Source organism: Ursus americanus, chromosome 5 (genome assembly GCF_024610735.1).
Source record: "Ursus americanus isolate L20-20 chromosome 5, mUrsAme1.1.p, whole genome shotgun sequence".
Taxonomy (NCBI): Eukaryota; Metazoa; Chordata; class Mammalia; order Carnivora; family Ursidae; genus Ursus; species Ursus americanus.
Window position 1 is genome coordinate 76460667 of NC_142131.1, and position 23553 is coordinate 76484219.

The 23553-nt window shown below is 47.3% G+C and overlaps 2 protein-coding genes across 2 annotated transcripts; one reads left to right on the forward strand and one right to left on the reverse strand.

Moving 5' to 3' along the window:
- Positions 1–264: 264 nt before the first annotated feature.
- PROP1 (PROP paired-like homeobox 1) lies at positions 265–6042 on the reverse strand. The gene is made up of 3 exons (XM_045794952.2): positions 4519–6042; positions 3047–3279; positions 265–2275 (listed from the first exon to the last, which is right to left on the reverse strand). Exons 1-3 carry the CDS (start codon positions 4625–4627, stop codon positions 1937–1939), a joined length of 681 nt encoding a protein of 226 aa, XP_045650908.2. The 5' UTR covers positions 4628–6042; the 3' UTR covers positions 265–1936.
- Positions 6043–18548: 12506 nt separating this feature from the next.
- LOC123790599 (olfactory receptor 1f45-like) lies at positions 18549–19493 on the forward strand. Its single transcript, XM_045795088.2, has one exon. It carries the CDS (start codon positions 18555–18557, stop codon positions 19491–19493), a length of 939 nt encoding a protein of 312 aa, XP_045651044.2. The 5' UTR covers positions 18549–18554.
- Positions 19494–23553: the final 4060 nt, after the last annotated feature.

The following is a 23553-nucleotide window of genomic DNA, read 5'->3' on the forward strand; positions in this document are numbered from 1 at the left end:
ATCCTTAAGTTTTGCATAATTAAACCCCCACGATGGTGGTGGTTCGAGAAGAGACAAGCTAATTGATGGAGAAGAACCAGGGGTCTACACTGTCCTGTGTATAAGGAGAACTTAGTGTGTGAAAACGCAGGACTTCACAAATCAATGTTAGATGCTGAGATAAATTATACAGGTAAGTCTGGCTAGCTGGTTGAGAGGGAATTACACGACTCTCTTGCATGACTACACATCCTAAAATAAATTTCAGATGACTCACGGCATAATATTTTGATTCCAAATAGCGGAGAAAATGTGGGTGGCGCCGGTGAAAACAAGGGGAGAGGTCTGGGCTGGGGTTCCTCATGCAAACCACACAACGCGGAGAAGGAACCGGGTGAATGCTTTGTCAAGTCCCACCAACTCTACGTAACTGGTAGCATTCCAGGTGCTGAGACACAGAAGTTACACACGATAGGTACCTACAGCATTAGGGCTTAATTCTCTCAGGAAAGCCTAGAACACAAGTAACAAACAGCGAAAGGCAGCTGCAAGACACCTAAAGCGATATTTCTACCCCTACCGCACAAAGCGCTCTCAGTCCCTAATAAAACATAACTCTACCCAAACCCAAATACGCGAGTACGTCAGAGACGCACGGCAGGACACGCACCAGTTGCCAATAAACGTGAAACTATTTCACGTCTCGCTGGCAACCGAGTCAATGAAAACTTACAAGTAAGCAACAAGGAAACATCCTCTCAGTGGACAAGAATGTCAGAATGGTACAGGTCAACAGGGTGTGCTGAAACCAAAGTTGGGGAATTGTGGAGGCTGGTATAATGCTTCCAGAAGGCAGTCTGGCCCAGGGAGATAATTCCATGAGAGGCCAAAAGGTACGGCACAGAGGTTTTTACTATTTTATACTATTCTATAAATACCATGAATACCCATCCCACGGGCTTGTTTACTCAGAATGTGTCTATGGGCCTGACGATAAGTGAGGGAGGCCCACATGCAAGTAAGCACGTGACGAGTGAAATAAAATAAGTACATTATAAGCCATATGACATGCGAATGGTGCCACCAACTAGCCACATGACCTTTCCGTGAGGAGGACTCACACCGAGGCACCTCACGGCAGGTTCTTTCCTGGGAATGACCTCTTGCCAACCTTAAGACACATGATTGGTGGAAAAGTCAGCCCTAAATCGAATTGTTTCTTCTCTATCAGAAACCACATACGTTATGACATGCGGTAGATTTCAGAGTCAGGTTGAAGGTAATAGCGAAGACTCAGATCTTCTTTATTTATTGTTTATAAGACATTGGAGAGCTGTTCTGAGATGATCAGATTTGCAGGCTCCTGTTGGCAATGGGAAAGGCTGGACCTAAGGGAGCCACGGAGGAGGATTAATCCAGATATGGGGACGGAAAAGGTAAAGTGTCTGCCGGAACGGAAAAGAGAGGAAGAAATTCAAGAGGTATTTCTAGAACATTAACGAACAAAAGTTAATGACTGATTTGGGTGGTGGGGTGGGTGACGGGGAAAGGATGAACAGGGAGACTTTGAATCAAAAGCCTTATTGAAATCAGCTAGAAACTGCTGAGTCAACATCTTCAACTGTGATCTTAATCAATGAAGTCCTGAAAGTTCTATCACATTCAACCACTTCCGTTCACCAGCAGCAACAGTTGCTTCCATCAATACCTACTGGTCACCACCACTGAGGCCTTTTATCTCTGTCTTCTAGTAGGTTCACCTCCCTAAATTCCCTCAACTAATCAATCACCTCAGTGGGCCTTCAGCATGACCTCCCATTTCTAAATTCCCAATCTCTGAGCTGCCCCTCACCAGATTTCTACTTGAACCCTGGAAGGAAGGGAAGCCACCCAGCTTTCTGGGCATTTCACCAGGGCCACGGGCTGGGGGGTTTGCCTTATCAGCACCTGTCCGACCTTAGTTCCAAGACTTTGGTGGCTCAAGGCTGAGGGGAAGCATGGTTGGGGGTGGGGGACAGGGCAGATGGCCAGTGGGGGTTGGGTGCAAGGTGGGGTACCAGTCTTCAGGTTGGGGGGGTCGAGCAAAGGAACTGCCGGTGGGGGGCTGAGAGGGAAGGGCGTGGTTGTAGGGGTGAGGGAAGCAGGTCATGGGTGGAGGCGGTGTTGGGTAGGAGTAGGGACAAGCAGGGGACTCGGGCAAGAAACCAGAGAAGGTGGCAGGAGACAGATGGGCCAGTGGCTGGAGCAGCGACCGCTCTTGTTTCCTCTGCTTAGCTCTGCGGTTCTGGAACCAGACCTGAGGAAGGGGGAGAACAGCCACATCAGAGCCTCTCTCTCAAATAGGGGGCCCTGTCACATCAGAGCCCCCTCCCCGTCGATGACAGAAGGTTCAGGTGCCCAGCGTAATAAGCCTCTCCCACACGGCAGAGGAAGGAAAGCTCTTTCCAGAGGCATGTGAATGAGCTGGGCCTCCTCACAAAGCGAGACCCACACCGTCACCCCCAACCTGTGCCTAAATTTGCTCTACTGCAAATCCGGGGGAGTCCGAAATGTCAACTTCCCCACAAGAAAGAGATGAATTATGACACAATGGCCTTTTTCCTCCACGGAGAACAGGAAACATCCCCGAGGGTTATGACAGATTACGACTGCAGATGAGTTTAATTGTTAGATACGGGGCCGGATCTCCGGTAGGGTTTGCCCCTGAGATTAACTACCTCGATGGTTCGGACGGAAGGAGCATCAGGCTAGCTGGGTTTTAAGGCCATGGTTAGGGACAAGGCCACATGTGCCCGCCAACTGTTAAGACTGTATTTCGGTTGAAATTCACATCCCCGTTGAAGCTGAGGGTAGGGTGTTGAAATTCAAGTTAGATCAGGTTAGAGCTCGGGTTGAGTTCAAGGGACATTCCCGATGTACATGAGGTCGTGTGGACTGGTGGTTGAGGCTGTGCTCTGGGGAACGTTTAGGGCAGGGTTACAGCGCCCAGGAGAATTTAGACCCCAGTAGTCCGGAGCACCAAACCTGCATCTCGTCCCACAAGAGGAGGGGGATCCTGGGGCATCACCTGGATTCTGGCCTCGCTGAGGCTTGTGTCCCGGGCCAGGCCCTCTCGGGCCCAGATGTCGGGGTACTGATTCCTCCCAAAGGCTGCCTCTAGCTGTTCCAACTGCGCTGGACTGAAGGTGGTACGGTGGCGGCGCCGGGAGTGCGGGCGACCCCTCTGTCCTCCTTGGGGAGAAAGCCTCGGTCTCCGCACACCTACGCCAGAGAGGTTCCTGTAGGGCCGAGGGCTCGTGTCTGAGGATGGAGGGGAGGGCAAAGTTGTGCGGAGTGGACCCACCTGTCCATCCTGGACCGAGTATGCTGCTCCGCCCCCCCGCCCACCCCCAGATTCTCCTCAGTGCCCCGCTGCTGCTCACACACTCGCCCCGACCAGAAAACCTTCAGCTCTCACAAGCCCCTGGACGCAGCTCAGCCTCGGCCGCTGCCTCAGCTCGGAGGGCCCGAACCCACGCTCCGCTCTCCACACACATTGCACAGACTCACTTCACACCCTGGGCCCTGTCTGCCTCCCTTCGCTGTATGCCCACGCCCGTGGATCATTCCCATGCAACGGGCGCCCCTCGTGGGCCTTCCACCTCTCTGAGCACGTACACTACCCTCCCGGGTCTCACCCCACGGGGCTCCTCTTCGCTCTGACCCACTAACAGACTGTCCACGTCTCCGTGACCCCCATTCCCTGTTCCCCGCTCTCCAGGCTCACCTGCAGCATCCACCTTGTCGAGACTGCTCCCATCCTGCTAGGCCCTTCCCTGGGCAGGTGAAACATTCCTCCCTCTTCCGCTCAGACCCACCCTCCCCTCGCATGCATTTCGTCTTCTCCCCTACCTCGGCCCTGGCCTGCCCGCCGGGCTGCAGGAACCTGAGCTCGTGGGAAAGGCTTGCCTCTCCTCCCCACAGGCTCACTAAGCCCCCACACTAATTAGTCTGAGAGCCAGCCGGGGAAGGGAGAACACGGAGCGAAAGGAAACACCTGGAAGTCACACACGGCGAAAAGGAGATGTCTGGAGCTGAGGCACCCATCCCCATGGGGACCAAGGGTGTGGCTCCCACCCAGCGCTCCCTGTCCAGCTGGGGGACACACGTGCATCGAACCGCTGGTCACAGGGGATCCCAAGCCCTGGCCCCTCCAGCTGCCCACCTCAGAGGAGGCCGTGCAGTGGGCGAACCGGGGGCTCAGGAGTGAGGAGCCAGATTTCATGTCCACCTCCGCCGCCCCCCCCCCCCCCACTGCGGGTGCTGCGTGGCAGCCCGTCCGCTCTAGGGCCTCGGGTCCCGTCTGCGAAGCCAAGGAGCTGCCCCTCCCCATGCTTTCTGAGATGCCCAGGGTTTTAGCATTCTTGGATTCTGTTTTTTATCTCCTCTCCTCGCCTTCCTCGTGGGGAACCACTGCCCCCAAGGAGCCTAAGCGTAGAGCACCCCCCACCCCACCTCAGGACCCCCGCCTCCTCAGGACCAGCCCGGAGATTCACTCACCCGCCGTGGAGGTCAGAGTCCCAGCGGCGGGGTAGCTCTGGGGCCAGAGGCTGCTGCAAAGTAGCCCCTTCTTTTGCTTACCCTGCTCACTCCTCCCTTCTGCTTCCATGGCTAACAACAAAGACCGAAGACAGTCCGGTCTCCCGTGTCCCCCAGTCTCTGCTTCTGGGTCAGTCCTTCTCTGGTCTGTCAGTTCCCTCTACGCCTCCCTCTCCCTCTGTTTATACCTCTGGCTCTCTGTGTGATGTAGATACAGAGAGATGTCTTGGCCTTTCTGTCTCTCCTTTTTGCTAATTTTTTCCCCTAATTCCCCCTTCCTTTGCTTGAGTATTATTGCATTCTCTCTGCCTTGCCTGGACCCTGTTTCTCTGTGTGTGCCTCGACTTCCCGCTGCCTGCCCCGTCTCCCACCCCGTCTCCGCGATGCGGTCCTCTCCCTTCGCTCTCAGCTGCCTACTTTCCCAGCTTGCAATCCCACACCACCTCCTTCTCCCTGAGCCTTGGAGGAGTGACCTGCTCCTCGCCCCCGGGGGGCCCGTCCAATCATTGCCTGGCCGCCAGAGCCGCCAGAGCCCCCTTTGTCAGGGGAGGATCACAAGCCAGATGAGGGAAGGGGTTCAGTTGGAGGGTCCAGGGACTGGGGCCAAGAGCTCGTATTCCCAGAGGACCAAGTTCTTTTGTCCTGTTAAATCCCCTCCTGGGAGCAGGCAGGGTAGAAGTAAATGCATTCCTTCTAAGACCCTTCCTCAGAACCCCACCGCGGGGAGAGGGGGTGCAAATGCCGGCCAGGAACAGGGCCTGCCTGGCATCTCAGCATGTGGGTGATATCCAAGGACCTGTTTCCAGGAAACTAAAAACCTAAAAGACATGAGTGCATTCTGGCCCCTCCTGGATACCCTGATTCTCAGAACATACTAGACACACCCCTGCAGGACAACCTGAATCACAGGATGAGTGTCCAGGACACTGGAGGACAGTCTGCTTTCCTCCCCCAAACATCACCTCCTTGTTCACTCAGAACCCCCGGGACTCCGTGACCTTCCGAGGTCACCCAGACATTCAGAAAACCCTGGCCCTCAAGAGCATTGGAATTCCTGGTGCATCTTGACCCCTTGGACTTGTGGACTCTGTAGGAAACTGAGAGTCCCACGACACCCTGGCATATTCTGATTCTTCAAGGAAACCTTGAAGCACCCAGATCCCTGGGCAGTCAGGACACCCTGTCCCCAACAGTATTCTGCTTCTTGAGATTACTTAGACCCAGGAAGTCCATTCTGACACCCATAGGGCATCCTGACCCTTTAAAGACAACCTGACACCCCAGGACTCTAGGATACTCTAGGACACACTGAAATCCAGAATGTTCTGCCTCTACTAGAAGATCCCCTTGACCCTGCCATGAGGTCCTAACCTCTCAGGACACACTGACCCAATGAGGACACCCTGCCCCTCTTGGAAGGGACAATCTGGATCCCCAGGTCATGCTAATCTTTCACACACATCCTTTAAAAGCACCCTGACAATTTGAGACCCTCCCCCCCCAAAATCCTCTAGGATCTTGATGTTTCCAATATGGCCCACAATCAGCAGCATCAGCAGCACAGGACAGCTTGTAAGAAATGCAGAACTTGGGTCCCCCCTTAGTCCTATTGACCCAGAAGCTGCATTGTAACAAGACCCCTGGGAGAAATGAGTGTATATTTCTCTTCACCAGCTCAGGCTTCCGTAACGAAATACCCAAGGATGGGTGGCTTACACAGTAGACAGTTCTCACAGTTCTGGAAGCTGGAAAGTCCAAGGTCGAGATGCCTCCCTCCTGGGGAGGACTCAATTCCGGGGGTGTAGACAGCCGCCTTCTGCGGCTTCATGTGGCAGAGAGAGAACCACCTTTGGTCTCTCTTCTTCTTCATGTCCAGATACTGATCCCATCAGTTCATAACAACGTTAAGGTTGAGAAGCACTGATCCAAGAGGCCAAGCTTTCTCCCCTACCCCAGCGTATTCTGTGGTCTCCTGGAGCAACCCAAGCCCCAGGGCATCCTGACCTCCCAAGACCCAGTAACATGTCGTCAGCTTGGACCTCCAAGCAAACACTGAATTCCAATACATCCTGCAGCCTCAAGATACCCTAACCCTACAAACTGTGTCCGGCCACCCAGGACAGCCTGATTGCCCCAGGATGCTCGGATAGTCCAAAGAAACTCTGACCCACTACCCCTGCTCCCCAAGGACACTGAGACACTGCCAGTTTGACTTGCCATTCTGGAATACCATAATCCCTCAGGGGGCTGGGAGGCTTAGAGGCATTTGGTCTTGCAGGGGGCATCCTGATTCCCCCCCCCCCAACCCTGACCATCAAGGAGGCCCAACACCCAGCATCCTCTCATGCTACAAGAAGGAGAATGATGTGGAGGGGAAGAGTGTAGGTTCTGAAGCCAAACAGCCCTGGGTTCAAATCCCAGCTATACCACTTGCTACGGTATGTGATCCTGGGCTCATTTCTAAGTATCTCTGTGCCTCAGGTTTATCATCTGGGGATAATAATACAGTTAATTCTCTTTGTTTTATTTTTTTCAATTTTTTAAATTTATTAATTAAAGAGAGAGAGAGAGAGCACAAACAGCAGGGAAGGTCAGAGGGAGAGGGAGAAGCAGACTCCCTGCTGAGCAGGGAGCCCAATGCGGGACTCGATCCCAGGATCCCGGATCATGACCTGAGCCGAAGGCAGACGCTTAACTGACTGAGTCACCCAGGCACCCCCGATTCTCTTTATTTAAAGTAGTTGTGTTCCATAAAGTCACTACAAACACTGAGCTAGTGAATACTGAACCACTGCTCCAAAAGATAGGTTCCTGTGAGCGCCTAGCCACAAATTTTTTTTTCTTTTTTTAAAATTCATTTATCTCAGAGAGAGAGAGAGAGAGAACACACAGAGGGCAGAGGCAGAGGGAGAGGGAGAGAGAATCTCAAGCAGACTCCCCGCTGAGCGCAGAGCCCAAGCCGGCTTGATCTCAGGACCCTGAGATCAGACCTGAGCCAAAACCAGGGGCCCGGCGCTTAACCTACTGAGCCACCCAGGCGCCCCTGGCCACAACATTTTCATCAACTGATAAATCCATAACCGTGTTGTACGTGTCTCTGATTGAAGATAATCTTATTTTGGTACATATTGCTGCCTTATTAACATCGGCCTCGGGGCCAACAGTACTGTGACTCCTGCCTGAACAGGGTTATCTCTCACATTCGTATTTTCTCCCTAAAGCGCATCGCGGCCTTCCTGCACTTAGGAACACCAGACGGCATTTTGGGACTTTGCTTGGAAGTCACGTTAAGCAGCACAATGACCCAAAAAAAGCCCCAAGATGTGAGAAACGGCGGCATTTAAGAGACTGCAAAAAGACACCTGTTTCCAATACGGAAGCTACAACAGGAAGGCGGAGCAGGCGCTTTGTTTGACCTCAGCTGGGAACGTGGCAACGCAACGGTTCCGTCCCACTGCGCACGCGCACGGCTGCAAATGCCCGCCCAGCTGCCAAAGAGTGTTGCAAGATGGTACTGACCTTGGGGTTTCAAATACATTAGAGGGAGTAGGTGACTTCCCAGACCCAGATCCACAGATAGTGAGGGTCACCTGTACCTACCCGGCAAGGACGTGAGGGCTGAGAGTTAATGAAAGAGAAGCATTTAGGATGTACCTCGAACCTACTAAGCACAGGCCAAAATGCTACTTTGTTATCATTCTTCTTACTACCACAGACCCTGGGAGACTCTAGCCCTCAGAGTCAGTCCGACCTTATCTGATTCCTGAATCCCTAGGGCACAGGGTTGAATTCAGTCCTAGGACTCATGAGCCCTCCAAGAAGTGCTGACTTCCATACCTTATAGTCAGCGTGATAGCTGACTTCAAAATGTTCCTCCACAACCTTCTAGGGCACCCAGAACCTAGACCGTGGACATGTCCAGCCAAAGGCATGGTGAGATTTGGGAAACTCTGACCCTATACGGGATTCCCTGACCTGAAAGGATCCAGACACTCAAGGGCATCCTGCCCCCAGGCCATTCAGAAACCCCGGTTGGCTCTTATTTTGCAAAGGGCATGCTGGCATTGAAAAACCACTTCATCCCCAACACCCAACTCAGGATATAAGAGAGAAAGAGGGAGAGGGAAGGAAGGAGGAAGAAAGAAAGAAAAAGGTCTTAAATCAATTATCTAATCCTTATCTTAACAGACTAGACAATGAATGTCTAGTTGCAAATGAAACCCAAAGTAAGAAGAAAGAAGAACACAATTGAGATCAGATTGTTGACACAGATTTTCTCCCTGGACAAAGCTTGAGTCGGGCTCCTAAACCTTCTCTTCGGCCCACTTGTGTACTTTCTCGTAAACCCCAGTTTCAGCAAGAACCCTTCAAAGTCAGTTTAACCAGAATCTCCCACCCTTGATATCGGGTCACCCTCCATACCTGGAAGGGTTCCTCATCTTCCACCATCCCTCAAGTGAGGTCTGTTCACCCTGGCCTGTCTTCAGCGAAGAATCCTCTTTGGTCGGTCGAACTAGAATCCTTCGCTATACTTGGTGTCCCTCTTAGCAACTTTCCATCCACTGCCCTTCACCTTGCTCCTTGACTATAAATTCCAACTTGCTCACGCTATATTCTGAGTTTAAGCCTGGTTCGTCCACTTAGGACTCTCTTCCCCTACGGCAATAATCCTGAATAAAATCTGTTTTTGCCACTTTAACTCCTGTTGAGTTCTGATTTTTCTTTGACAGCCTAAATCAATGAAATAGAAAACAGGTAATAGTGAAAATTAGTAAAACTGAAGGCTGGTTCACTAAGAAAATGAAAAACACTAGAATCTCTAGCAAAACCAATCAGGACAAAGATAAGACAGAAATGACTAATACAAAGAATGACCAAGGTAAATCAGTACAGATTCTAGAGATATTAAAAGGATAATAAGAGAATATTATGAACACCTTATTCCAGTAAAGTTGATAAATCAGATGAAATGGACAATCTTATGAAAGGCAATCTATCAAAGCTAACTCAACAATAAATAAACAGAGTAGCTCTTTATCTAAGTAATAATTGAATTACAGTTTAAAAAAACTTCCCACGAGGGGCGCCTGGGTGGCACAGCGGTTAAGCGTCTGCCTTCGGCTCAGGGCGTGGTCCCGGCATTATGGGATCGAGCCCCACATCAGGCTCCTCCACTATGAGCCTGCTTCTTCCTCTCCCACTCCCCCTGCTTGTGTTCCCTCTCTCGCTGGCTGTCTCTATCTCTGTCAAATAAATAAATAAAAAATCTTAAAAAAAAAAAAAAAAACTTCCCACGAAGAAGACTTCAGGCCCAGATGGCTGCACTGGTGAATTCTATCAAACTTTTAAGAAATATGGGGCGCCTGGGTGGCTCAGTCGTTAAGCGCCTGCCTTCAGCTCAGGGCGTGATCCCAGAGTCCTGGGATCGAGCCCCGCATGGGGCTCCCTGTCAGCGGAAAACCTGCTTCTCCCTCTCCCACTCCCCCTGCTTGTGTTCCCTCCTCTTGCTGGCTGTCTCTCTGTCAAATAAATAAAATCTTAAAAAAAATACATAATAAAACCAGACACAAGTTCTTTCAGAAAATTGAAAAGGTATGAGTACCTTGCCAATTCATTTTATTTTATTTTTTAAAGATTTTATTTATTTATTTGAGAGAGAGAGAGAATGAGAGAGAGAGAGAGAGAGAGCATCTGAGGGGGAGGGTCAGAAGGAGAAGTAGAGGGGCGCCTGGGTGGCACAGCGGTTAAGCGTCTGCCTTCGGCTCAGGGCGTGATCCTGGCGTTGTGGGATCGAGCCCCACATCAGGCTCCTCTGCTATAAGCCTGCTTCTTCCTCTCCCACTCCTGCTTGTGTTCCCTCTCTTGCTGGCTGTCTCTGTCTCTGTCGAATAAATAAATAAAATCTTTTAAAAAAAAAAAAAGGAGAAGTAGACTCCCCACCGAGCAGGGAGCCCGATGTGGGACTCCATCCTGGGATTCTAGGATCACGACCCGAGCAGAAAGCAGTCACTTAACCAACTGAGCCACCCAGGTACCCCCAGTTCATTTTATAAAACATTATAATAACAGACCAATATTCTTAATGAATATCGACTCACTGGGGATCCTGGACAAAACTTTAGAAAATCAGTGTCTCATCATATCTAAATGGGATAATACATATGACCAAATGGGCTTTACCCCAGGAACGTGCAGTTGGATTGACATTAGAAATTCGATACATGCTATTCACTGTACTAACAAACTAAAACAGGAAAACCATCCCAATAGACACAGCGAATGCAACAGACAAAAGTCAGCATACATTCATAATAAAACCATTGAGTAAAATAGGAACAGAAGATTTTCTCAACTTGATTAAAGTCACATATGAAAAATCTATAGCTAACATCATACTTAATGTTGAAAGGGAGATTACCTTCCTCTTAAACTTAGGAGCAAGGGGCTCCTGGGTGGCTCAGCAGGTTAACCAGCTAACTGTTGTACTCTTGATTTAGGCTCAGGTCTTGATGTCAGGGTCCTGGGATCCAGCCCCTCGTGGGGCTCTGTGCTCAGCAGGGAGTCTCTGTGTCCCTCTGCCCCTCCCCTCACTCATGCTCACTCTCTCTCTCCAAAATAAGTTTAGAAAAATTAGGAACAAGACAGGGATGTATGTTCTTACCACTTCTATTCAATATTGTATTGGAGATTCCAGCCAATATAATGAGGCAACAAAAAGAAATAAAAATGGGATGTATTTGGACATATATATTTAATCTTCATCCCTAGTTCCTAACACAAGAGATTCTAAAACCCCTGGGATTTCCCGAGGGATGGGAAGAGAGGACCATATTTCGTTAAGCATAACAAGCCCCTTGGACCATACTTAAATGTATGCTAAGGAAGTGACTCTTGGTGGGCCCCTAGATAGTTCAGGATGGGGGCTGGTTGCCAGAGGAACCAACTAGGTGATTAGTCAGTTGTGACTTTTAGCCCCAGTCCCCCACCTTCAGTGAGGGAGGAGTCACTGGAGATTGAGTTAATCACCAATGGCCGATGATTTGATGACTGAACCAACATGCCTGCATAAGGTTATCTCCATCAAAATTCCTTTTTTTTTTTAAGATTTTATTTATTTATTCGACAGAGATAGAGACAGCCAGCGAGAGAGGGAACACAAGCAGGGGGAGTGGGAGAGGAAGAAGCAGGCTCCTAGCAGAGGAGCCTGATGTGGGGCTCGATCCCATAATGCCAGGATCACGCCCTGAGCCGAAGGCAGACGCTTAACCGCTGTGCCACCCAGGCGCCCCTCCATCAAAATTCCTAAACTACAGGATTCAGAGAGCATCAGAGAGCACCTGAGCGTTGGGAGAGGGGCACATCTCAGGCTCCACGGGGTCAGGCTCCCCTACTCAAAGCCATCCCTGACCCTTCCTTATGGTGCCTCTCCATTGGGCTATTTATTTGTATCTTTTATAATATCCTTTATAATAAACCAGTGATAGTAAGTGAAGTGTTTCCTTGAGGTCTGTGAGCCATTACAGCAAATTATCCGACCTGAGGAGGAGGTCATGGAAATCTCAACTTGTAGCCAATTTAGACAGAGTGTGGGTAACCTCGGGACCCACTACTTGTAACTGGCATCTGAGGTTGGGGCAGACTTGTAGGACCAAGCCCTTAACCTCTGGGGTCCACGCTAGGTCAGGAGAGGGTCAGAATGGAATTTAATTATAGGACACCCAAGTGGTGTCCTGAGAGTTAGAGAATTTGTTGTCAGCGTGGGGCGGGGGGGGGGGGGGGGAGAAAAAAACAAAAAATAAGACAAAACCCATACATTTGGTATCGAAAGTGTTGTGAGCAGAAAATATCTTTATTAAAGGGCAACTGGATTAGAAAGAAAGACGTAAAACTGCCTTCTGTGTGTGGACAAAATACTCATGCATGGAGAATTTCTGGTGGAATTATAAACACTCTACTAGAGCTGATTAATGAGTTTAGCAGAGTTTCAGGATTCGAGAGCAAGATTTTTAAAAAATCATGTAACAGCAAACAGTAAGAAATTCAAATTAAAAAGTACCATTTACAGTAGCATAAAAATATGAAATGTTTAGTGTTTAAAGCTGTCAAAAAATGTGAGGAATCTGTTCACTGGAAACTAAAAATAACATTCATCAGAGAAATTATAGAAAACCTTTTAAAATGAAGAAATATGCTATGCTCTTAGGTCAGGAGACTAAATGCTATTAAGCTATAGATTTTTTTTTTTTTTTTTTTTTTGGATAGAGAGAGCACAATGGAGGCGGAGGGGCAGAGGGAGAGAGAGAGAGAGAATCCTAAGCAGGCTCCACACTCCCACCTTGGAGCCTGATCTGGGGCTCAATCTCACAGCCCTGAGATAATGACATGAGCCAAAATCGAGTCGCAACCTCTACCCACTGAGCCAGCTAGGCGCCCCAAGCTGTCAATTCTTAACTGATAGAATTTCATGCAATCTCAAAACTTCATCAGGCTTTTCCACGGAAACTGGCAAACTGATGTAATATTTATATAATAATGCAAAGAACCTATCTGGTCTTGGGAGAGGTACTAGCTGGAAAGGGAAGCCAGAAAACTTGTAGGATAACGGAACCATTCTGTATCTTGATTGTGGTGCTGGTTACATGACTGCACAGGACTATCAAAACTCATCAAAGTGTACCCTTACATGGGTGATGGTTATTGTCTATCAAATATAACTCAAAGCCCGGAAGAGTTAATTTTGGAATAGGAGAAGAATAAAGGCATGAAAATTAAACCGATGGGAAAAAAATAGGCAATGATTAATTTCAGGAACATCCAAAAGTTGTTTGAGAAAAAAAAGTTAAGTACACCCACAGCGTGTAACAGTCAGAATGTTGATAATAAATATTGACACGCCCCAAATTGTGATGTGCCTGTATGAGGAGGACTTGAGGAAGGGGAAATGGGACAGTCACTGGTCAAATGGGAAGAGGGTAGATGAGACTGCAAATCAAAGGTCAAAAATAGCACTATACACCTGAAACTAATGTAACATTGTGCATCAACTACACTTCAATAAAAAATAGCATTATAAGCATATTATTTAGACAAATATAAAAGTGCTTACAACGGCAGTGGGACCCAGGGGTGGAGATGAAGGGTTGGGGGACTGGGTTTTCCATCTAAAGACTTGTTTAACTTTTAAAGCGGTACTAATATATTTATTTGACTAAAATAATTTAAACATTAAAATGCTTGGAGGGGGCGCTTGGCTGGCTCAGTCAGTAGAGCATGTGACCCTCGATCTCAGGGTCATGAGTTCAAACCCCACACTGGGTGTATAGATGACTAAATAAATAAACTTTAAAAAATGCCTGGCTGAATACTTGATTTTCTTTTTTTAAATTTATTTGAGAGAGAGAGAGTATCGAGAGAGGGAACACAAAATGGGGAGTGGGAGAGGAAGAAGCAGGCTCCCAGTGGAGCAGGGGCTCGATCCCAGGACTCTGGGATCAGGCCCTGAGCAAAGGCAGACGCTTAATGACTGAGCCACCCAGGTGCCTCTGATTGATTTTTTATGTTACTTCATTAATAATACAAGTATTGAAAGCCAGTTTTCCCATAGATTTTTGTGTTAATTTTTTCTTTAATTTAGAAATCATTTTGGTTTTAATATTCCTTTCTATATGAAAATGGTGATCACTGTTTTACATTTTATCAACTGGACACTTCTTTTTTACATTCTGATTTTTGGTTTCCAAGTTTTGACTATGTAATGTGGACTGTAAGAGAACGTATCCTATAAAATCAATGTTTGGGGACTCTATTAATAGTTTTTGTGGTAGCCTAAAAAATGACCCATATTTGTGATTGTTCCCTGGGCTGGAAAAAGAATGTGTAATCTCCATTTACAGAATGGAAATACATGTCTTTTAAATCAGATTTTCTTCACTGTTTAAATAAAATCTCTGCCATATTTTTTATTCACTACTTAATCACATTCTGGGAAATGTATGTTAAATCTATCATGAGTATATTAATTTAATCAACCTTTAAAAATTTTTATGAGCCTTTGCCTTATGCAAACTGTTGTCACATTATTTCATTTGGTGACTCATCTGAGTTTTTCCCTTATTATCATAAGATATTACTCTTTGGGGCGCCTGGGTGGCTCAGTCAGTTAAGCACCTGACTCTTGATTTCAGCTCAGGTCATGATAGCAGGGTCGTGAGACTGAGCCCTGAGTCAGGCTCCACACTCAGTGTGGAGTCTGCTTGTCCCTTTCCCTCTGCTCCTCCATCTCTCTCCTTCCCTCAAATAAATAAATAAATAAATAAATAAATAAATAAATAGATAGATAAACAGATAACTTTCAAAAAAAGGATGTTACTCTTTTATGACTTATGTTCCTAGTTGACTTAATTACTGCTTCATCCATAATTAATAATGTCACTCTTATTCTCTCAATTTTTACCTAAACATCTCTGCCCAACTTCACATTTGTGTTTTTTCTTTTTTTAAAAGGTGAGTTTTGAAAACACATCTTTAAAAAATTTTGCTTTGTGTATGACATACAAGTCCAAACTTAGAAATACGCACCCAAGTTCTAACAGCCGATAGATACCATTTAGATGATTACATACACACCCCAGCCCCAGAACCCATTCCCGGTCTACAAGGCAGGATCTCCAGGTGGTGCCTCTGATTTCCTGTGCTGGGGACACAGTCACTATCAGATTAAAACACAGATTTGAGGTTCTGTTCTTAATAATTACTTTCTTAGTACAAATTCACAAATCAAACATTGCATTTGAGAGAAGAATGAGTGTGGGGTCCTGAAACTTCAAGGATTCTACAAGACAGTCAGTGCAGGAGCGAAGTGTACAGAACAGAGCTGCTATGAATGTATGTGGGCCAATTTCACTGGCTTCACGATTTTTCCTCAGGTCCACTTTGGGCACAGAGCAAGAGATGAGGTATATTCTGTGACGTGGGCACAAGACATACTTGAGACAATTGGAAGCAACAAGACTGAGCAGTAAACTGAGTTCTTCTCACACAGAGACGTAGCTGAGTCCAGAGAGACTAGGAACAAAGAGCAGTTAGTATGTGGCCTCTAGCAGAGCTATGGGGAATCCGCTCTAGGGACACCAAACCATGGCAACCACTGTTGCCCCGATCCCTCAGAAAGTCCAAATCTCCAGGGAATGAAGATCTATTTATTCGCTCCCAATCATCCAAGCCAGACCTGGGAGAGCAACATCGCCTAACCCTAATTATTCTCCTCCAGTGAGGAAAGGTTCCTCAGTCCTCAGCCTGAGCTGAGACTCTCCCATCGTCCAGGGTCAATCAAGGAGCCAGTGGAGATGGCGGTCCCATGACCACATCTCCCCATCTCACAGCAGCAGAGAAGAGCCAGGTAAGAAGGGCAGGTACCTCCCACAACAGACAGATTCACAGGGACACAGACACACACATGAACCTCTGGAGAAACAGACACACAAAATCCCTCTGCACCTAAGCAAGTGTGAAGGGGACACATGTCTTGGTTTGACCTGTACAAGCCTTTCTCTTTTCAGGGTGTGCTGCCCAGGGCAGGACAGAGCAAGCTCGTCTCCAAGGTGGAAATAGAAAGCAGCAGTGGGAGATGGGGGAGATAGCTCAGCTTAGTGGGGCCGGGCTCAGTGACTGCAGGCTCCTAAAAATCCTGCCCCAGAGCCACCCTCCCTCCCCCACACAGAGACTCTTCTGGTAGGGATTCCAGACCCTCCTCTGCACTCCCAGCAGTTGCTTCTCTAGCTTTGTTCATCCACTGTTGTCTGTGACCACGGAATCGAGGTGTCCCAGAGGGAGGCTACTTGGATGCCACACGGAGCCCCACAGAGGGGACTTGGCTGGGGCTGGGGGCTGGGCACTGAGCAGCTTTGGTTCCGAGGTCCAGGAACACAAACCCTCATAGCTGCACCTGTGTCAGATGGCTCGGAGATGGCCACACACCAACAAGGCTCACAAGAGACCCGTGCAGGAAACCAGCCATCAGCAGAGTTAAGTTCCATGAAAAAAGCATCATTCCAAGGCACTGGCAGGAGCACACTCTTTCTAACAGGAAGCTGCATGGGAGACTGAATGAAAGTTCCGGGGTGGGGGGTCAATAGTCATTCAGAAGAAGTGGAATTTGGCATATCAACTACTCACTATGGAATCTCAACTTGTTTGGTGTTTAAACCATGAAAGAATAGTTTGTTTTTCTAGTAATTGATCTTCTCTTGGTAGGTCTCAAAAACATCCTGGCCAGACTTTTTCATTTTAAGCCATTGTATATACAAAAATTGCTCTTCTGTATTAGTCAACAACACTGTAAACCATCCATCTCTTGTGTTCCTCCTCCCACGATGTGTCTTGGCTTGGGGTACAGCAGGGAGGGGAAATGGTGGTAGACATGGTTTAGTTTCAGGCACCACTTGCCCTTCACTCTTCTAGAATTAGCTCTTCCTGAGTTGGAGCAAAAGAGAGAGGGGGGAAGGCCAGTAGGTGTGACTCTCCTTGACCAGGTAAGGAAGCTGCCGGTCCTCTGTTGATCTGTTGGTATTTGCTGCTTGTCTGGCTGGCGTGTATGCTGGGCTTATGGGCTTCTCTCTGTGGGCTGCTCACAGGGGATTTTTCAGGGATGAGCAGAGGGTCTCTGAGGTGGGAGACCCAGCTCTCACTCAACCTCTGTCAGCCCCCTGACAGTGCCACCCAAAAGGCATTTATGCTGAGGGGTCTTACTGAAGAGCTCACCTATCCTGGCAGGCACAATTTTGTCTTAAGTATTGAGTCGATGCCATGTCTGTCACAGGGACCACCAGCACACAGGGAACTCACACATCCTTGTGATGGCAAATAGCAAGCACACAGGTAGCTTCTCTACCATCCCTCTTCCACTCTCAGTCCTACCATCTCTCCCCACATTCTCTTCCCTGCTCGGGAAAGCAAGGGCTGGTCAGCAAGCACACATTCCAAGCCAGAAAACCAGCTGATGGGATCCCATCATGGAAGCATCTCCAGTCTTTGGTGGGTTTTTCTTGGGGGTCTCCCCTCTCGGAGTTGGGGACCAGGAAGACTACTTCCCTCTCCCAAAGGTGTATAATGAGAGGGCACAGACTTCCTTCAGAATCATTGCTCTTTCTCCTCTCATTCCTCTTACAACAGAATTGAGGGTTGGGGGCAGTATTAATTGAATTCCTGATCGTATTATCCCAGCGAACACCGACAGAAGTAGCTAACCCTAATGCAGGCGGATGTCCCAACATCGAGTTTGGGTTATTTAGAGCCTACTGACCTGTAGTTCCCAGACAAGAGGAAAAACCCCACTGCCGTCCTGCCCTACATCCTTCAGCTTTTACTACCATTTCCATTATGGGAAACAGTCTGCAATGAAGACTAGAATATTCACATCTGCTGTTCAGGGCACAGTGGAAAAGGCTATCTATCTATCTATCTATCTATCTATCTATCTATCTATCTATCTTTGGGTTTCCCTTGAAGCAAGCTCCACCCTCCAACATTGCAATCTCTATAATGCTAAGTGAAATAAGTGAAGCAGAGAAAGACAATTATATGGTTTCACTCATTTATGGAACATAAGAACTAGGAAGATCGGTAGGAGAAGAAAGAGATAAAGAAAGGGGGTGTAATCAGAAGGGGGAATGAAGCATGAGAGACCATGGACTTTGGGAAAGAAACTGAGGGCTTCAGAGGGGAGGGGGGTGGGGGAATGGGATAGGCTGGTGATGGGTAGTAAGGAGGGCACGTATTGCATGGTGCACTGGGTGTTATACGCAAGTAATGAATCGTGGACCCTTACATTAAAAACAAGGGATGTACTGTATGTGACTAACATAATATAATAAAAAATATTATTATTAAAAAAAAGAAGAAAAAAAAAGAAAAAAAACATTGCAATCTCTAAACAGTAAATGGAGCTCAGTTATTAAACATTTTCTTTTACTTTTGACCACATTTTCTCCCCTGCAGACATGGACGGAGACAACCAGACGACAGTGACAGAATTCCTTCTCCTGGGACTCTCTGGGCAGTCAGAGCAGGAAGACGTTCTCTTTGGGCTGTTCTTGGGGATGTACTTGGTCACCATCATTGGGAATTTGCTCATCATCTTGGCCATCAGCAGGGACAGTCATCTCCACACCCCCATGTACTTCTTCTTGGCTAACCTCTCTTGTGTCGACATCTGCTTTTCATCAGTCACAATCCCCAAGATGCTGGTGAATCACATCCTGGGAAGCAAGTCTATCTCTTACGTGGAATGCATGACCCAGATCTACTTCTTCGTCACTTTCATCAACATGGATGGGCTCCTGCTGAGTGTGATGGCCTATGACCGTTACGTAGCCATCTGTTGCCCACTCCACTACACCATGATCATGAAGCCCAAACTCTGTATCCTTCTGGTGGTGGCATCGTGGGTCATTACAAACCTGCATGCACTCCTGCACACTCTTCTCATGGTCCAACTCACATTTTGTTTCAACAATACCGTGCATCACTTTTTCTGTGACCCCTATGCAATTCTAAAGCTGTCTTGTTCTGATACCTTTATCAATGACCTGATGGTATTCACTGTGGGGGGACTGATATTTCTGACACTGTTTACATGCATCATCCTTTCATATGCTTATATCCTCTCCAATGTACTGAAGTTGCCTTCTGCCCACGGAATAAGGAGAGCCTTGTCCACATGTGGATCCCACCTCACTGTGGTCTCCCTCTTCTATGGGGCAATCCTGGGGGTGTATATGCGCCCTTCATCCTCCTACTCAGTCCAGGACACGGTGGCCACTGTCATCTTCACAGTGGTGACTCCGCTGGTCAATCCCTTCATCTACAGTCTGAGAAATCAGGACATGAAGGGAGCCTTAAGGAAACTAATCTCAGATTCTAGAATTAGAAAATTTTAGGGTCTAGAAGATTTTTGGGTATCATATGTTGTTTCATTTTATAATCAGAAAACCTTAGTCCCAGATAGGTATAAACTCACCCAGGACTACTCTAATTAATTACATGTGATCATGGCTCATACTTTTAATATGAGGCTGGTCGTTGCTCATAAGTCATCAAAGCATTTGTTATCTATAAAAAGGGCTGATCCTAAAACACTCATTTCACACACAACAAAAACTCAGGACAAGACATATTTGGATGTTTTTGGATGGTTCCAGCAACTGCATGAGACAGTGGCGACCACAACGGTCTGGGAATTTCAGGACTTTAGAGCTGGCTCTACCTAGCATCAGCTGCCCTCTTGGCCTCACATTAGAAAGCCTCACAAAATTATTCCCAAATTACTGAGTCACAGAAAGGTTATTGCTACGAGGACTGTACGACTAGTAATTGTTGATTACGATATGGTCCTGTCTACTCTAACGGTCATTGGTCATTACTGAGTTAGGTAATTTCACCCTTCTATCTTGGGCTCAATCCCTGGGCCTCTCACAGATCAGAACCCTACCCCTACACTACTCCTCTCCCCGCTGCCATTCTAAATTTTGGGTGCTTTCCTGTTCAGTGTGGGTGTCAGGAAGCTTCAGAGAGTAGCTAGATTTCCTCATGGAACTCTTGGTATCCTTTAAGTGGGCTAAGAGAAACAGGTTCCCTCGACACTGAAGTGTCCAGAGTTATTATATCAACTTAGGGACATGAAAATACAAATTACAGGATTTGGGTGGGTCCCAAATCTGATTCAAAGTCTAGAGTTTGTTCTACTTCATGAAGCCAAGTGTCCCACAGTCCTAGCTTCTCCTGCTCCACACCTGAGGGCAAGGAACCCGTAAGTCAGTTCCCACCTCCTTCCTTAGTGTCCAGAGGTCACTCCCCTAATCTCCAGTGGCCAGTCTTCAGTACCCCTCTCCTCACTGGCCTTCTTGACTCTCTCTTCTTTCTCAATCTCCTCTGATCTCATGGCTAATCAATACTCCTTATCCTCACCATCAGCTCCTTTCTGACTAACCAACGCTTACTCTGACCACAGTAACAGGCTGACAGTGGATGACTGCCTCCCCCATCTCCCTGCACTTATCTCTCTTGTATACAGGATCTGTTTAATCCTCTTAAATAACTGATCATATCCTGTCAGCCAGTCCTTATATAAAATATTGAAGAAGCCAGGATAAATCCAAATATTACCTTTGAATATAAGGCCTAACATGACTTGGTCTCAAGCTATCCCCATAATTTTGTCATCAATTCACATATTCATCTGTTCCATGACTTATCTCTCCTAATTTTCTCTTTCCTTCATTCATTCTCTGCTGGAAGACTCCCCAGATTTTTAAAGACTCTAATCGTTGTACATTTCCGTTAACTTCTTTACTGATCACATCCCATAGACCTGTATTAAGCACCTAACATAGTGCTTCTCAGATGTAGGAAATGAAGTCCCTAATGCATACTGGTGCCAGTGGAAACCTGACTACGTGTAATAAACCTGATGTATCTTCCTGAATTGTGACTTCGATTGGAGAAGCAGTGCAAGTGTTTGAGATATAATAACATAGACCAATGTTGGTGTTTAAGGTTATGTGACTTATTTTAGACTCATCATATTCTTTGCCTTACCCACGTCTATCTGCATGCACGTCTCACCTGGTTATTACATTACACACTTATTTCAAGAAAGTACCATAGATTATGCATGGGCATGTCCCCTACAATGCTTAGTAGAGTTTTTGTTCACCCCAAATAATCATGTGTCGACAAGTCATTGATGATGGGGTAGGAAAGTCGAAAGGCAGACTGGAGAGTGAACATTCTTAGACACAAAAAACCAGAGCGGTAAAATTTTTACACCTAGGGAACTAGAGTACTGGCAAATTTACTCCAGAACATGGAAAGATTTCATGGAATTCTGGGACCCAAAGAGGCAGCAGGGTTGAATGGAAAGAGCCATGGTCTGGGATGTAGTTTTATTCCTCAGTCCCTCTCTACCTCAACTCTCAAAGTTTGGGTATGAGAAGGAAGATGAAGGCAGAGGAAAGTCGATGAACATACCAGATGGTGCAGAGTCAAAGGGAAAATCACTCTGTACCCTCATGGTCCCCACCAATTCATCTTGGGGAGAAGTCATCATTCATCACACAGCAAATTTGCCTTAAAGGGGAAAAGAACTCTCTAAAATGTCAGCAGCATGGTGTGAGCAGAAAGAGCAAATGCCTCCTTCTTGCTCAGGCTGGCCATGGTATGAGAAGTTGTGGGCTGGTCAATTCTACCCTAGTCTCAGGTCTTCAATCCTAATTCTGGGGGCCATCTTCTACTGAAATCCTCACTGGCTCTTTGCATTACTTTTCATGGGCACTGTAGAGGAGATAGGGAAGAGATTATTCCAGGGGCCTGGGAAGAATCAGCTTTTGTTGTGGTTTCCTGCATGTGAGGCACTCATAGGACATGAACTCATGAACTTCTGAACGTATAAATTAAAGCTCAGCATCACTTGGGGCCTGTAGTGCCCTCTCCCTTACAGAGACAGACGCAGGGCCAGGCTGGCAGAGTCCTCCCCGGGAGCAGCCAGGAAATCAGGGCTGTGTCTGGGAATTCACCCTCCAGGGTCTGCTCTCTGCAGCTGGGGCCCCAACAGACACCATCCGCCTTCCTCGTAGGCAACTTCCACCTCGCACTAATGAGCCACTCGGGGCCAGCTCTTCGCAAGCAACTGAAACAACTTGCAGAGATAAGTTTGACTTTAGCTCAATGAGTGTTGAAAGAGAGGCTCATCCCTCTTCCCAACACATTTCCCCAGACACTGCTCTCCCCAGGGGAGCAGGGACCGCTCTATGTCATGGCCATTGCAATGAGATGTCTTCCAGGTTCATGGAATCATCTCCCTCCAAATTGTGCTTCAAGGCCACTCCAGCCAGGGACCTTCCAGGATAGCCTGATACTGTCTCTTATGAGCTGAAGCCTTTCCCTGAGTATTGCAGGTTACTGCCCTGCCTGTAGTATCTTGTTACCCTGTGCTTGAGGACAGAGGCTGAGCTTCACGTGGACTTTGTCTCTCACAATGTCAATCAGTCTTCAGCAGCTGACTTTGCTCTGGCCATGAGCTTTTATCACGTGAATGTTAAAAACCAGTTGTCTGGGGCACCTGGGTGGCTCAGCCGTTAAACATCTGCCTTCGGCTCAGGTCACAATCTGAGGGTCCTGGGATCAATCCCCACATCGGGCTCCCCGCTTGTCAGGAAGCCTGCTTCTCCCTCTCACACTCCCCTTGCTTGTGTTCCCTCTCTCGCTGTCTCTCTCTGTCAAAATAAATAAATAAAATCTTTAAAAAACAAAACAAAACACCAGTTGTCTAACTGATGAACTCCGACTCCTAATAAATCTGGTTATCTAGAGTAACCTTTCATGTGTGAGCCACAAGGAAGTAATCAGCATCTTGCCAAACCCATTTTCAAAACGGGCCATCTTTTACTTGGTCGAAACTCTAGGCATTTCATGCTGACAGTCAAAAACAACTGATTCGGGCCCATTTTGAATTTTTTCTTTTAAGAGTTATTTATTTTAGAGAAAGAGTGAGTGGGGGCGGGGGGAGGGGCAAAGGGAGAGAGAGAGAGAAGCAGACTCCCCACTGAGTGTGGAGCCAGACATGAGGCTCCATCTCACAAGCCCAACATCAAGAGTCAGACACCGAACTGACTGAGCCACCCAGGCGCCCGGCTCGTCTTGATTTTTAAATGTGAGATACAAGTGATATTTAGGCATATCCCTGCCCCTGTAGCGTGGAAATATTTGCCAAGAAGGATGGGATATTATTTTTGTTCCTTTTTACGTCTTTGAGTATGGACATATAAATTACTTTTGAGCCAAGTTATGTGAGCATGATCCAGACTTCCCATACCTGATGTTCAAATACAATCTGCCATTTAATACCCTTCAGAATATGGCAGAAAGAGTAGTTTCTTGAAATTGTCAGCAGACATGACATGTAGTATAAGAAACTAAGGAAAAGCCAAAAAAAAAAAAAAA

Bases quoted from the DNA above. Each gene is read 5' to 3' on its own strand.
- PROP1 (XM_045794952.2), bottom strand. From the start codon at position 4,627: ATGGAAGCAGAAGGGAGGAGTGAGCAGGGTAAGCAAAAGAAGGGGCTA. The intron at 3,280-4,518 runs GTGAGTGAATCT...CTCCATCCTCAG, and splicing joins GACTCTGACCTCCACGGCGG to ACACGAGCCCTCGGCCCTAC. The intron at 2,276-3,046 runs GTGATGCCCCAG...CCCCTTCCTCAG, and splicing joins TCAGCGAGGCCAGAATCCAG to GTCTGGTTCCAGAACCGCAG.
- LOC123790599 (XM_045795088.2), top strand. From the start codon at position 18,555: ATGGACGGAGACAACCAGACGACAGTGACAGAATTCCTTCTCCTGGGA.